The sequence below is a fragment of the Vipera ursinii genome (assembly GCF_947247035.1).
Source record: "Vipera ursinii genome assembly, chromosome: 12".
Lineage (NCBI taxonomy): Eukaryota > Metazoa > Chordata > Lepidosauria > Squamata > Viperidae > Vipera > Vipera ursinii.
In genome coordinates this window covers 14,203,213-14,217,806 of record NC_139525.1, presented here as the reverse complement: position 1 = coordinate 14,217,806, position 14,594 = coordinate 14,203,213, and the positions used below count along the sequence as shown (strand labels likewise).

The 14,594-nt window shown below is 42.2% G+C and overlaps 1 protein-coding gene across 1 annotated transcript in view; it reads right to left on the bottom strand.

The window, feature by feature from the left end:
- The window catches only part of COL4A5 (collagen type IV alpha 5 chain), a 129,146-nt gene that overhangs the window by 33,869 nt on the left and 80,683 nt on the right, over positions 1–14,594 (bottom strand). The window contains 6 exon segments of the mRNA XM_083372300.1: positions 493–582; positions 1,990–2,157; positions 11,428–11,541; positions 12,915–13,065; positions 13,747–13,844; positions 14,339–14,443. Of these exon segments, the coding sequence (XP_083228426.1) occupies positions 493–582; positions 1,990–2,157; positions 11,428–11,541; positions 12,915–13,065; positions 13,747–13,844; positions 14,339–14,443 (726 nt within the window).

The window sequence follows — 14,594 nt, the reverse complement described above, 5'->3', positions numbered from 1 at the left end:
TTGGATCATAGTCAGCCAGAAGGCAAATGGGTGAGCTGCTACCAAGATGCTCTCTCTGAGATCTTCTGCCATTCCAACATGTCTTTGATTTTGTTGAGTTTGGAAGGGGCCACAAAGCACTAAATTGCATGCTCCCACTATGTTTATTTTCAAAAAATATATATACAGGGCCTGTTAATGCAGTTCTTGGGGAAAAATGTTGACGTGATGGAAGGGGAGCTTGGCTTTGCAGCATGCTAGCCTTCCATTATTTTATTTTAAACAAAAAGGATATAGAAATATGCATGGTAGGAACTCATGGTAGGAGCCCAGTGGATGCCAAGAGAAGCACCTATTGGCAACACCTTGTCTTAAAAAATCTGCAGGATGTGTCTGAAATCAGAATTTCCCCTCCTCTATCTATAGGTGATAAACCAAAAGTATAGTTGCACTTTTACAGGCTTCAAAGGATTAATCCTGAATTCCAGAGATGGAAAACAAGAGACAGCTTACCTTTGGGGCCAGGTAAGCCATTTCTGCCAGGAGATCCAGGTGTTCCCTGAGGACCAGGTGCCCCCATCACTCCCATCTCGCCTTTGCTTCCTGGAAGTGGAGCAGAAACAGTTTGATTTGGAGCTATAAAAGCCCTAACTTTCCAAATCTTTTTTACTTCCCTTTTCATCCTGGAATTTCAACCTGAAATTTTTGCCAACAGCAAGGCAATTGGCTAATCTCTAATTCAGTATCACTCAACCTTGGAAGCTTTTCAGATGTGTGGACTTCAACTCTCAGAATTCTGGAAATTGAAGTCCACGCCGTTGAAAGCTGTCAAGGTTGAAAACCAGATGCCCTCTCCCTATGCTCAAATGATTCCCTTTTTTTTTTTACGTTTAGCGATCCTATTTAATTTGGGAGAGCCATCTTAGGAGCATTGTGAGCAGATGGGAGGGACATACGGTTGACCCTACAACTCTCCACAACAAGATGATGCCTCTCTCACTTCAGTGAGAACAGCATAACTGAATATAACCAGAAAGCTTTTAATTCTTGGAGAGCTTTCAGACTGTACGGGACCTTGAAATGTTCTCAGTTCATCACCTTTGAAATGAGTCAAGGTTTTGATTGTTGAAGGACATCTCTCTACTGTTTTTCATTCATCACGACACCCCTTTATGGATGTTAGCATCTATGCCAGTGGTGGTGAACCTTTTAGGGACCGAGGGCCCAAACTGCAACCTCAAAACCCACTTATTTATCACCGGGTGCCAGACGGGCGTGGCCCACTGGGTGGACGTGGCTGTGGTGGTTATGGCAGATTGGGTGGGTGTGGCCAAAATGGGCATGGTCAACTCAATGTTGCTCGTGGGGAGGGATGCCTGTGGGGGGTGGGCAGGGTTGGGGGAGCTCCAGGAGGTCTCTGGCAGGTGGGGCGGTAGGCAGGAGGCTCATTCTGTGGGGTGAGGTGAGGCAGGGAGGGGGTGCCATTGCCATGGGACAAGGCAAGGGCTGAGGCGGCTGCTGCCTGACACCATCAGCCCCCGCACACAGAGGCCAGTGAGCGCATGGGGGCCGATGGTGTCCATCAGCAGCCACAGCTTCCTGGTCCCTCAACCGGTGCACTCTGGGGCTCCGCACCCCACCCACCACCAGCAATTTAAAGAAGCCGCCTCTGACCTGGATGGATGGCCGACAGCTGAGGAGGTGATGCAGTGGGTCATGCCCGGGAAAAGGAGAGCATGCGAGGCCAGGAGGGACAGGACGGAGGGAAAAAAGATGTGCCAGGATGCATCTGGCCATGTGGGACCTCAGCAAGTTAGCAGGTACTGGTTGAAGAGGGACAGTTGCCATCTCTGGGGCATGGCACGCGTGCCCACAGAGAGGGCTCTGAGTGCCGCCTCTGGCATGCGTGCCATAGGTTCGCCACCACTGGTCTATGCAATTGTCCGACAGTACTGTAAATAGAAAGCTCCTCTCATCTACCCAAACCACAATAGCACAAAATATGTTTACCTGGTATGCCCGGAGTTCCATCTCGTCCTGGAGCACCAGGGGCACCTGGCCCACCTGGAAGACCAGGTGATCCAGAAAAACCCGGGTTGCCCCTGTCACCTGGAGGACCGGGAACATCAAATCCTGGTGGCCCAGGATCACCTTTCATACCAGGGATGCCTTGAAGTCCTAGGAGAAGTTGTCAGAATACAATCCTTTAATTAAAGCTTTCCCTAAAACATTTGTTAGATTCTTCCCTCACCTTCCTGCTTTGTAGGTATTTAGGGGTTAACTCCTAGAATTTCTCAGCAAACATGGCGTCAGGCCCCTCAAACCAACATGTGATGATTCTTCCAAGTAGATTTCTTTACTATTCCACACTTCTAGGCAGAATCTTGCCAGACTGAAGTAGACTACTACCTACATCAATCATATACTCTGGGAACTGTTAGGGAGTGGTTGTCTTTACCCTCTTTCTCTCACACAAAGTGTCTGGGATGCACCTCTCCTTCCTGGGAATCAAAACTACGTTCTATCACACATGGCTATTGTTGAGAATTCTGGGAACGAAGCTCAAAACCTGAGAAGTTCACCAGGTTGGGGACTTTTAAGAAACAGGAATTTGGACAGTGGCTGCACATTGTGCCTTAAATAATTGTGGTTTTAAGATGAGTTCCTTCAGTCTCAACTCAACAAAGCCTACCGCTCAGCAGTTTTTGGTGAAAACCATTTTTTTTTTTACCAAACTCTTGGGATTTAGTTTTGAAGGTATGGAATACAGAAAAAATCAACGTAAACCTGCCTTAGAGAAGAGACTTTATAAGGGATCAACAGATTGATTCTTGTTAATATGTAGAAAATGAGGAATTGATTCTCTGAGGCATTTTAACTGCATTATTAGTAGGTTGAAAATGTCTGCAAAAATATCTGGAAATTCACTTTTCTCTCCACTGGCTCTGTATTCCAGCTGGGCTGTTGATCTGTTGATTTGAACCAAGATGGTGTTTTACACAAACCAGACACTAGTAGTACCATAAACCAAGCAATACTGTTCTCATTGTTTTGATTTAATCTGCAGCATTGCCTAAGTCCAGGTACTAGGAAAAATATTAGAAATGCTTTAAATGAATAAATCTTTTTTTTTAAAACAAGGTACTGTGTGGAAAGGGACGTGGTGGCTCAGTGGGTTAGGACGCTGAGCTTGTCGATCAGAAGATTGGCAGTTTGGCGGGTCGAATCCCGAGTGCCGCGTAGCAGAGGGAGCGCCTGTTACTCGTCCCAGCTTCTGCCAACCTAGCAGTTCGAAAGCACATAAAAATGCAAGTAGAAAAATAGGGTCCACCACGGTGGGAAGGTAACAGCGTTCTGTGCGCCTTTGGCATCTAGTCATGCTGGCCACATGACCACGGAGACGTCCTCGGATAAGCGCTGGCTCTTCGGCTTTGAAACGGAGATGAGCACCGGCCCCTAGAGTTGGAAATGACTAGCACGCATATGCAGGGGAACCTTTACCTTTTTACTGTGTGGAAAACTGCATTTACTCACCAGCTCCTTGGAAATTGACCTTACAGAATTCAACTAAACTCTACATCTTTTGAGAAGTCGGGAGACAGTGAGGATTGTCTTTGGCTGTTAGGGGGACAGGTATAGCTGAAAAACTCATGTCTAATGTCTTCCTTATTAGACCTTCACTCAAAGTCTAAGTTTCAGAACCAAGTATTTTTTATTTATTTATTTAACTTTTTCATTTTTTTAATACAGAAAATAAATTAAAAAAATCAGCTCCGAGAGAAAAATGGAGTTTTTACAAAAACAAAAGAAAACTGAATAAAAACATTAAAAGACTGGGGATTGAAAAGACAAAAAACAAACAAAAAACACCCAGAAACACATATTATCTTCCTTAGTTGAACACTGACAAATATATTGCACAATAAAAGCTTTCTTCCCTTGCAAGTCAAGTCTAAGATTCATAAACTTCTACTTCTGTATGCAACTAATTGCATATAGATAGCAATAGCACTTAGACTTATATACCGCTTGACTGTGCTTGACAGCCCTCTCTAAGTGGTTTACAGAGTCAGCCTTTTGGCCCCCCACAATCTGGGTCCTCATTTTACTGACCTCGGAAGGATGGAAGGCTGAGTCAACCTTGAGCCGGTCAGGATCGAACTGCGAAACACATATAGATGTATATGCACATCTATATTCTGTATATGCACAGAACCAAGTGTGTTCTATTGCGTGACTAAAATCCTACAGAAAAACTAGTCACATATGAGCATTTAGATTAGAACAATACACAAAGTTTCAGTTTAGAAATGTTTCTAAACTTTCAAGACCCCAGGAGGAATTCTCATTTCACCAGAAGTATTCTGACACATGGGCTATCGGATGTCTTTTATCCTGAAACTGTTTTAAATTGGAAACTCTTGTTTCAAGCTCAAGATAGGCCAGCTCAAGGCTGAAATATTTTGAGTTTGCAAGTGGCTATGCACATTCTTATATTGGACCAGAATCCTTACTAAGTTGGCCAACCACCAGATACCAGTGCTGCAAAAGGACAGACTGAATAAATACACTTCTAAAGACATGAGTCCAGATTACCTGCTCTGCGTTGAAATCTTATAATAAGACTAAAATGTCCAGTTACTAACAATTCTCTCTCATTGCGCTTCCGAATTCTAAATTAAACAGAACAAAAAAATGTTGTGCCTCTTATGATTTCTCCTAAAGCTCATGAAGAGCTTAAATTCTGAAAAGGCTTACTCGTTTCTTCGACTTTACCATCTTTTCTTACCATTGTCTGACTGAAGATTCATACAAAGCAGTGTTTCTCAACGTCTTGAAACCCGCACCCCCATTTGAAAAACAAAACTTTCACATCTCCCTTCAAACCAGCTCCAATAATTTCCTTCCAAAACTTAAAAAAAATGATCAAACCCTCAAAACTCAAAACAGAGGAAACCAATTTGTAACTTTTGTCGTCGTTCAGTGGTGAAGTCGTGTCTGATTCTTCGCGACCCCCATAACAGGCTTTCCTGTCCTCCATTCTCTCCTGGGGTTTGCCCAAATTCATGTTCATTTTGTCGATATCTTAACCATCTCCTCCTCTGGAATGGACCCTACTCGCCACAGCCAGCTTGCCACGGGGTCAACTTACCACCGCCAATTCGCTGCATACAGTGTGGGACAACGTCTTGCGGGACAACTCAACAATTCAAGTTAATCGTTTACAATTATTTTAAAAAATTATTTTCATTGTTGTTATTCACACTGTGTTTTGGTCCCTCCCTTGGCATCTTTTCTTTAATGATTCTATTTGAGTACTTCTTCAGTGTTAGTGTAACCTTTGTCCCGTGATGAGTTGGCCATGGTGAGTTGTCCTGCAGTGAGTTGGCTGCGGTGAGATGGCCGTGGTGAGTTGAGTGTGGCAAGTGGTTGTAGACCCCCTCCTCCTCTGCTGTCCTCTTCTCCTCTTGCCTTCCATCCTTCCCAACATCAATGTCTTTTTCAAGGTCCTCTCTTGTCATTAGGTGGCCAAAGTACTTGAGCTTCAGCTTTGGTATCCGTCCTTCCCAGAAACAGACAGGGCTAATTTCCTTTGGGATTGCAATTTTAATAAACCCTATTTATTTCCAACTCCAAATTGGCTGTTGCTCTTCAAATGTACATCCTTTTCCATCCCTACTTCTGGATTTCAGCTTCTCAATTTTTCTCTTCCCTTCCCTTCCCCACCTTTTAGAAGAGGAAAGAAACTTTTCAGACCCTTCTCTTGAGATCTTGTTACCTCAGGAATCCCTCTCCACAAACAAAAATCAATACCTTGGACAGAGACAGCATTTTATAGAGAGGTGTTCTTTTCTTGTTTTTTTGGGGGAAAAGGATAAATAGGAACCAAATCAATACATTTAAGGAACAGAGAAAAGCAAGCAAACAAAAAAATGACTTAGATGGAGCAAACCACTGTACCTGATGGGCCTGAGAAGTTGAAAAGTCACCGTGGAAAGAATTCACCAGGAAGTTGAAACACAGCAGAAAGTCAGAAGAACGCCGTTAGGGTTAGGATACAAACGTTAATACACAGACGTTTGAGCAAAACCTACACCAATATTTCTCCATCTATGCTGGACTACAGCTCCCATCTTCCTGGCAACCATGTCACTGGGAAGTTCCATAGTGATGACTGGGAGCCATGTTCAATGCCTGGGCTAGAAAGGCTGATCAAAAGAGTGGGCAACCAACTCGACAGAGCCACCATTGAATGAATGGCTTATCCTGGATTCTAGTTTCTGTTATCTACTTCAAGAGGACAATAGAAGACTTACACCAACAAAAGTGGAACAGACTTCATGATAATGTTTTCCAGTGGACGATAATCACCAGTTTAGGAAAAAAAGAGTTAAATACAGACATTCCTAAAAAGGTCTCTTATAAATGACATTAAATAAAAATGCTCTAGTTTTTTGGTTTCAGTAATAGGGTAGTCACCATCATTATGATGGTCTACGATTCATCATCCCTAGCCACTGGTTACACCGGTTGGGACTTTGGAAGTTGATTTGTGCTTAGATTGTAAGCTGCCCTGAGTCTTCGGAGTAGGGCGGGATATAAATGGGATTTAAAAAAAAAAGTTTCAATTCAATTATTTTTGGAAGCCCCAGAGTGAGGGAGGTGAAGCAGTGGTGTACTGCATAGCTCAGTATTATTTTTTGTGGTTTATTTTTTAATATTTTGCAGGATCCTCTCCTCCTCCTTTTAAAATATTCTCCAAATCCACCCCCCGCTAATTACATGATGCTCATACCCACCGAGGAAAACATTAACCAAGAAGGATGCTCAAAGGCTTCAGCTAGCAAAACTTGCATCGTCACTATGTTATGTTACCAGCGGGAAAAACTACATTTCAGAAGAGATGAGATGACGTCACAGCAACACGAAGAGTGACAGATGAAGTTCATGCGGATTGATATGGTTAGTTAAGTTTTAGCCAGGCATTGTTTTCCTCAAGACAAAGAAAGGACTGGTAAACAATACCCACACGATACAGAAGTTTGAGATACGCAGAAACAGTGGTCCCATGAAAGAAAAAAAATAATGTGTAGAATAAAAACTTATCAGCAATGACATGGTGCGCCAAGTCCAGTGATTAACAAACAGAAGTGACAGGATACAGATTGTGGCTACATCTCCACTGATGGTTGTGCTACATGCAGCAATTCACTTGACGTGCTTGAATACATAATGGAGGGAGGGGTGGGCAACCTTAAGAGACCCATTTCCTGTCCTCATACAAAATCTTGAGAAGATCTGCAGAGCAGCAGAGACCCACAATGCTATGGATCAGGGAACTACTCTAAATATTGGTCCACAAAATTGGTCCAAATTAGAGCATTCTTATAACAAGGGGCAGGATACTTGTATCCCCACAGGCAAGTATGTTATCACAGGTACCCTACAATACCACCTGTTACATTCTTCAAGGGTCTTAAATCCAAGATATATATATATATTTAAAAAATCTGCCATCAAGACAAGAATGTGCCAAAAAAAGGAGAGCAAACTCTGATCTATATTGAGTACTTAAGGTCTATGGGCACTTGTTTTAATTAAATGAAAGAAAAAAGATATGCAAAGGTCTTATGTTGACTTTACATATTTTTTCAGGGAGATGTAGATAGAAATTGTCTAGGAATGGGAATAGCAAAACAAATTTGGATTTTTATGGAGTCACACTTTTCCAAAAGGAAAATGTGTGGTTTTACCCATATAGCTCATCTCATTTTCTACTCCATTTCTGCTACAGATCCTCTCAACTTCTGCTGCTTACTCCTTCCTTCAGTCCCCCCCCACGATTAGATTCTCTCTGTCTACTGCTTGCTCTCTGCAGTTCAGATCCCAACTGTCTTCTCTATTGGTCACCTGGAGAGACCCCAATGAACATTTCACTTTGATTGCTTCCATGCCTACACCCTTGGACAAAGGATGGTGTATCTATCATTTTACATTTGGAGAGCACCCTCATTTCTTCTTGAAGAAGGCATAATTCCATGCATTGTGCCTTACATCCCATCTTTCCTCTGCAATGAAGGTCTCCATCCAAAGAAGTGAACAGTAACAGAGAAATGGATATTAACCGCAAGCCATCTTCTGACTAGATGACTGGCTGAGCTGATGGGGAAATGGTTCTGGTCCCTAAAGTGGTTTCTGGTTCCCATTCATGGGCTAGAACTTTGACTTTAAATGCATCATTTCTCCAGTATCAGATCACCTCGGTAACAGCATCAGGACCACCTTTACTCATCGCAAAAAGCTAGACAGGTCCAACCTGATAGGTTCCGGGTTGGAGACCACAGAAAATCTGGAGATAGTCTACAAAGGGAGGCCAGACAAGAGTCTAGCAAAATAATTTCTATTGTTACCAAGAAAGCTACGTGTCCATATCCATAGGATTCAGGTTCTGTTGGAAGAATTGAACCTTTTCCAAATACTAACACTGCCAACCACACAACAAGGGGTGGTTTTTCCCTTTCCCTTTTTTAATTCCAGAGAATAGAATAGAACATAACTTTATTACGGTCACAGACCAGCAATAGATGTCACTTTTTACAATATATTAAAAATAGTACTGACATTAATAATAAATAATAACATCCCTGTAAAGGAAATACATGTTCTCAAAATGTTAGGGTAAGTTTGTGGGTAAATATAATGTTCCAAAAATTGTTAGAGATATCTCCAAAAATTGGCACAAGTTGACAACTACAATTCTGTAACCAATTTTTTTTCCTCGTGGACATTGCAGCAACACAGAATTTTGCTACTGCATGCGTGGTAGAAGGGTTTGAGTCCTGGAGGAGAAAGCCTACATAAAAATTGTCTGCCCTTCCTGGCAATCTCTCTAATAAGGGGAGAATGTATGTTATATTATATATGTACCTATAGCCTCGGTATAACTCATGGTACAATAAAACATGTGAGATGTCTTCAACTTCTCCTTTACTACATATACGTACCCGTTCTGCTATTGGTGTTCTCTTATACCTGCCCTGGAGGAGTGCTGAGGGGAGAATGTTAGATCTGGCTCTGAAGAAAGCTATTCTTTGTTTTGGGAAGGTCAGATCATTTAGATATCTTGCCGATTCCCACACACCCTGTGTGATTCTATCCCTACTGTGAAGAGGCAACCTATTTAGTTCTTCTTGGAACTCCACGTCCTTCATTCTATTGATTACTACTTGCTTTGCTTGGTCAAAGCCTAGGGGTGGTTTTTCAGGTGTCATCATGCGCTGGACACCTGCCAAATGGTTAAAACTTCAGACATATCCCCAGATATCTATAATACCATTCTGAAGATCTCTCATGTTCTCACCTGAAATATTGGTACGATCTTAAGGAAGAATCAGAATAACAATGACAGAATAACAGACCTGGGAGGGATCTTGGAGGTCTTCTAATCCACCCCCAGGATCAGGCTGGAGTCCCTCAACCATATCACTAAAGCACTGTGAGATTGGTGCTCTTTGAGGGCTTCAGAGTTTATTTAGGAAGTCCTACAGATGCTACACTCCCAGGTCTGACTCAATGAACGTATGATGAAGGCAAGCTATATTGCCCTGATCATGATCCATTGACATGGCCAACATTTTTGCAGACGTTAGTAATGCTTTTTAAAAAATCTCTTTGCTCCATAGCCCAGAAATGAAAGACATTTTCTTCTGTCATTTTTTTTAAAAAAATAAGAACAATAAAATGGATATAATAGCAAATGAAAGAGATGCACAATGTTGGGTGTACTTTGCGATGTAGTTGTGAACATGCAGTGAATCTTGAATCTCCAGCCACAGATTTTCTTGAAAGAAATAGATATGGGCGGCTCACATTTTGCAGAATCGTGGTTTAAAATGAATCTGTGCTTTTACAAATCATGCAGGGTGTACAAGAAGAACCAAAACATAACTGAAATCATTAGAGAAGAGGTTTTGGTGTAATTTGCCTGAAAGTGCTACTACTGTGGCTAAGGGTTTTAGGATTTGCTGTTTCTCAGTTTAAGACCCTCTTAAATGCAACCTATTCTTAGAGCCCTGTCATATAATTATTAGAGATTGACAACATTAATTTCTAATCTACTCTTCAAGGGAAGCAAAACTGCATTCATAGACAAACAATAGCTAGATGTAAGTACAGATAGTTCTTGACTTAAAATCATCTATATCTTTTGTAGACCGCCACAGATCCAATGAAGAACTGTTTTGGTCTCTCTGGAGCTATTTGTCAAATTTCCGACCTATTGGCTTTTCAAATGACTCTGAGGCATTGTTTACCTTAAAAGTCCTTTATTAGCCTAATACACTGGCAAATGCTTGCTCGAAAGAAGCTGGAAACTGAAATCTCTGCCCCTTGCACAATATATTAAAAACACAATTCTCCACCTTTCTAATTTTGTCATTAATCATCTTCTCCAATTAATTTAAAGAATCAGTTTCCCTTTTATTAGAAGACCCACCAAAGCCTTATCTTCTTTAGAGAGGCAAATGGCCTTGAAGGTGCAATCCTACTCTTCCCTCCTCCCAACTTTAAACTAAAGCAATACACAAGTCTTAAAGCAATACACATGTTTAACATATGAAATAGCTACTTTTTCATCTCTTGTCAAGCAATAACATTCGATGTTAGCAGCGTTGACACTATTGGTCATTTGAACAATGATTTCATATTACAGGTAGTCCTGGATTGACAACAGTTCATTTAGTGACTGTTCAAAGTTACAACAGCACTTACAACCATTTTTCACAGTCGTGTGATCAAAATCCAGATGCTTGGCAACTGGTTCGTATTTATGATGACTGCTGTGTCCCGGGGTCATGTGATTCCTCTTTTGCCACCTTCTGATGAGCAAAGCCAATGGGGAAGCCAGATTCACTTAACAACCGGGTGACTAACTTAACAACTGCAATAATTCACTTAACAACTGTGGCAAGAAAGGCCATAAAATGGGTCAAAACTCACTTAACCAATGTCTCACTTAACAACAGGAATTTGGGGCTCAATTGTGGTTGAAAGTCAAGGACTATCTGTATATATCTATGAAGGATAAGCTATGCATCAACTGCATAATTTATCTTCCTTTGTTTATTTAAGATTGTTTTAAGGCTACACTCCAACTTATTTAGCTCAGCTGATCTTTACCAAAAGCAACTCAAAAACAGGACCCTAAAATATTGCCTCGTTTCATTCAAACCCAGAACTTTCCCAATCCAACCTTTTCCAGGAGTGTTGAGACTGTAATTTCCATAATTCCTAGCTAGATGTCGCCTTGGAATTCTGGGAGCAGGAGTTGCCAAAAGAGTTGGAGAGGACCACGTTGGGGAAGACTGTCCGCGATTTCTCTCAGGAATTCAGGCTGACCGTTCTAACCTGGAATTGTCTCACTTACTAACTGGTTACTCGGACACTTACCTGGTGGTCCTGCTGGTCCTGGAAGACCAGGTGGCCCAGGTGGTCCTTGCACACCAGTTCCTGGAATCCCTGGAGGTCCCTGGAGTCCAGGGTGGCCACGTGGTCCTGTATCACCTAAGAAGGAAGATTTCAAGAAACTAAATATTTCAGAAGCTACCTATGTTCTTAGAAACAACATACTGAAATATGCATATCGCAACATTCAATGAACTCTTGCCTACCTTTGAAGCAGCTGGGAGGACAAAGTCCCCTATCCATTATTGATTCTGTTCAATAATTCAGGTATTATTGAAAACTGGCTGGCAATGAGAGGACGGGAATTCTTCAGGACTGCACCTCCCTGGGTCTTCAATGAGACACCAGCCATGACTCCAGAGAAGGCAGTAGAGTGGCAATGGTTATCCAAGGGACTTTTGAGAACATTGACCATAAGTATCCTTCTGGACCTCCTTCAAGGGTCAGGGTGGGGTGGGGGCATAGTGTTGCACTGGGTTAGGATGTTGAATGAACTGGAAAATGGATTAGGATTCTAAACATGTTCATATTTGACCTTGGTTTCTGCTGTTTTTTATTGTGTTGTGTCGTTTCATGATTCATATTTATCTTGGTTTTTTTTTTTTAAATCCTATATTAACTGACCAGACCAGATTTACATCTGCAAATGGAGAGGGATGGATGGATGGATGGATAGGCAGAGAGATGGATGGATAGATGATAGCTAGATAGCTAGACAGACAGACTGCATCACACTTCTAGACCTAACCATGGTGGTTTGTTTAGAGAGGGAATCACATTTTTTTTGAAACTCAGTCTCCTTCCTGGAATTATGTTCTCATAAACTGACACTTTTGAGAGCTGTATTGTAGTGACATCTGGAGGACACACCTTGCTCTGCTTCGAAACAGATACTCTTGACCTTGTCTGGAATCAAAACTAAATAGAACGAGCCTTGGTGGGAGGGGAAACCATCACAGTTTTAATCCAGACCACATCAAGAAGAAGAGGAAATGGAAGTACTGCTATCAAAAAAATTCACCCGGCCCTATCCATGAAACCATCAAGAGTGGAGTGTAACTCAAAGATAAAAAATATATAGTTTTATCATCTTGTAAATCAAAAGAATAGTACTGTTTAAAAACATTTCTTTCACTGCACCCCTTATAACATTAATTTTACAAGTCTATGTTGCTTTTCCCCTATTGTAACACTTCTCCACAACTCTGAGGATAGGTTCTAGATAGAGCAAAACTATGGTTGGAAGAAGAACATCAGTGATGGTTCCAATCCTGGAGGACTAGTCAACTGCAAATCAAGACTTGTTGATTCAGCCATCATGCTGAGCTCATATTGGCACTGATCCAGTCTGATTCTGCATGGGTCCAAAATGATACATTGAAAACCAGAAGGTAGCCTTCAACCGAATCCCTACATTTCAGTCAGACTCATCTGCATTGAAGGCTGCCACAACCAGGTAGCCTCTTCTGTACCTTTAGCTCCGACAGCTCCATCAAAACCTGGCCGTCCTGGGGAGCCAGGATTTCCTGAGAAGCCGGGCACTCCTTTGGCACCTTGCGCTCCTTTGAAACCTGGTGGACCAGGTGACCCTTTGGGTCCTGGAACGCCAAATCCCCGCTCTCCCTGAAATGCCAGAGAGCAAAAAGTTAGTTCAGAAGATCCCAAAGGGGCTTTTTCAGGAGGCAACTGGGCTTCGTTGTTTTTCTTTGAAGACGTTTCGCTTCTCATCCAAGAAGCTTCTTCAGCTCTGACAGGATGATGGGGAATGGAAGGATCTCACCATCCAGTCAAAGCTGAAGAAGCTTCTTGGATGAGAAATGAAATGTCTTCAAAGTAAAACAAGAAAGTCCAGTTGCCTCCTGAAGAAGCACCTTTGGGACAACCATAGCCTGGATGGCTGAGAATCTCCATAGACATTTAGTTCAGAATGTTTGTTCTCAATTCTGCAGTCCATCCTGTGCTTCCTACTGTTGTATTTGACTGCATTGCTTACAGAAAAGAGGTGTGTAAACAACTTTGTTTGGCCTGTTCAGTTATCACATCACATCTCAATTAAGAAACTAGCACAAGGTTTATTTTTCATAGGACCAGGAAGCCGGATCAGTCTAAGAAAGGTCCAAGGCTCAAGACCAACCAAGGTCATCTTTACATCGATTAATTCACCTTGCCTGACCTGGTGTGCCTCAGATGTGTTGGGATTCCAGTCCCTCAACATTCCCAAATAGCACAACCATCTGGAACACACCAGGTGATGGAAGACGAGGAGAATCCTTCCACCAAAGCAAGCAATTTTTCTCCACAGACCTTCTGTCCTTTTGCTCCAGGCAGTCCAGGGGTTCCATCAGCTCCTGGTCTTCCAGGGTTTCCTGGAAGTCCTGGTTCACCTGATACACCAGGAAAACCTTTAAAAAAGATAAACAGATTAGAGGGCAATGACAATAAACTCCAACCCAATCCAATAAAATTTTGCAAACCTTTCCTTCCTTCCTTCCTTCCTTCCTTCCTTCCTTCCTTCCTTCCTTCCTTCCTTCCTTCCCCCTTTCTTCTTTCTTTCCTTTCCTTTCCCCTTCCTTCCTTCCTTCCTTCCTTCCTTCCTTCCTTCCTTCCTTCCCTTTCCTTTCCCTTCCTTTCCTCCTTTCTTTCTCTTTCTTTCTTTCTTTCTTTCTTTCTTTCTTTCTTTCTTTCTTTCTTTCTTTCTTTCTTTCTTTCTTTCTTTCTTCTCCTGCTGTTTCTAAAACCACTTGATGAAGAAACTGGGTTGGTTTGCTCAGAAATGGGTTAAATTCTTCCACGTTTCTTTCCTTTCGCATTTTGTACTATAGTTCAGCCATCCATTAGCAAATCCTGCTCCAACCAGTACCACACACTGCCTTTACAGAGCATGAATGAGACCAACCTTTAGGCCCTGGTGGGCCTGGAAGTCCAATGCCAGGGAAGCCGGGTTCACCTTTTTGGCCGGGTTTTCCTGGCAACCCAGGTGATCCAGGCTGACCAGAGTCTCCTGATAAGAAATATATTCCAATCATTACATCCACTGATCACCCCATCAGTAAACCCTGGTTAATGACAATGTAAATTCTTTTGTTTGATTGTTGTGAGCAGCCAGGCACCCTCCAAGTTTAGTAAATAACAGGTGGATAAAAAGGCCAAAT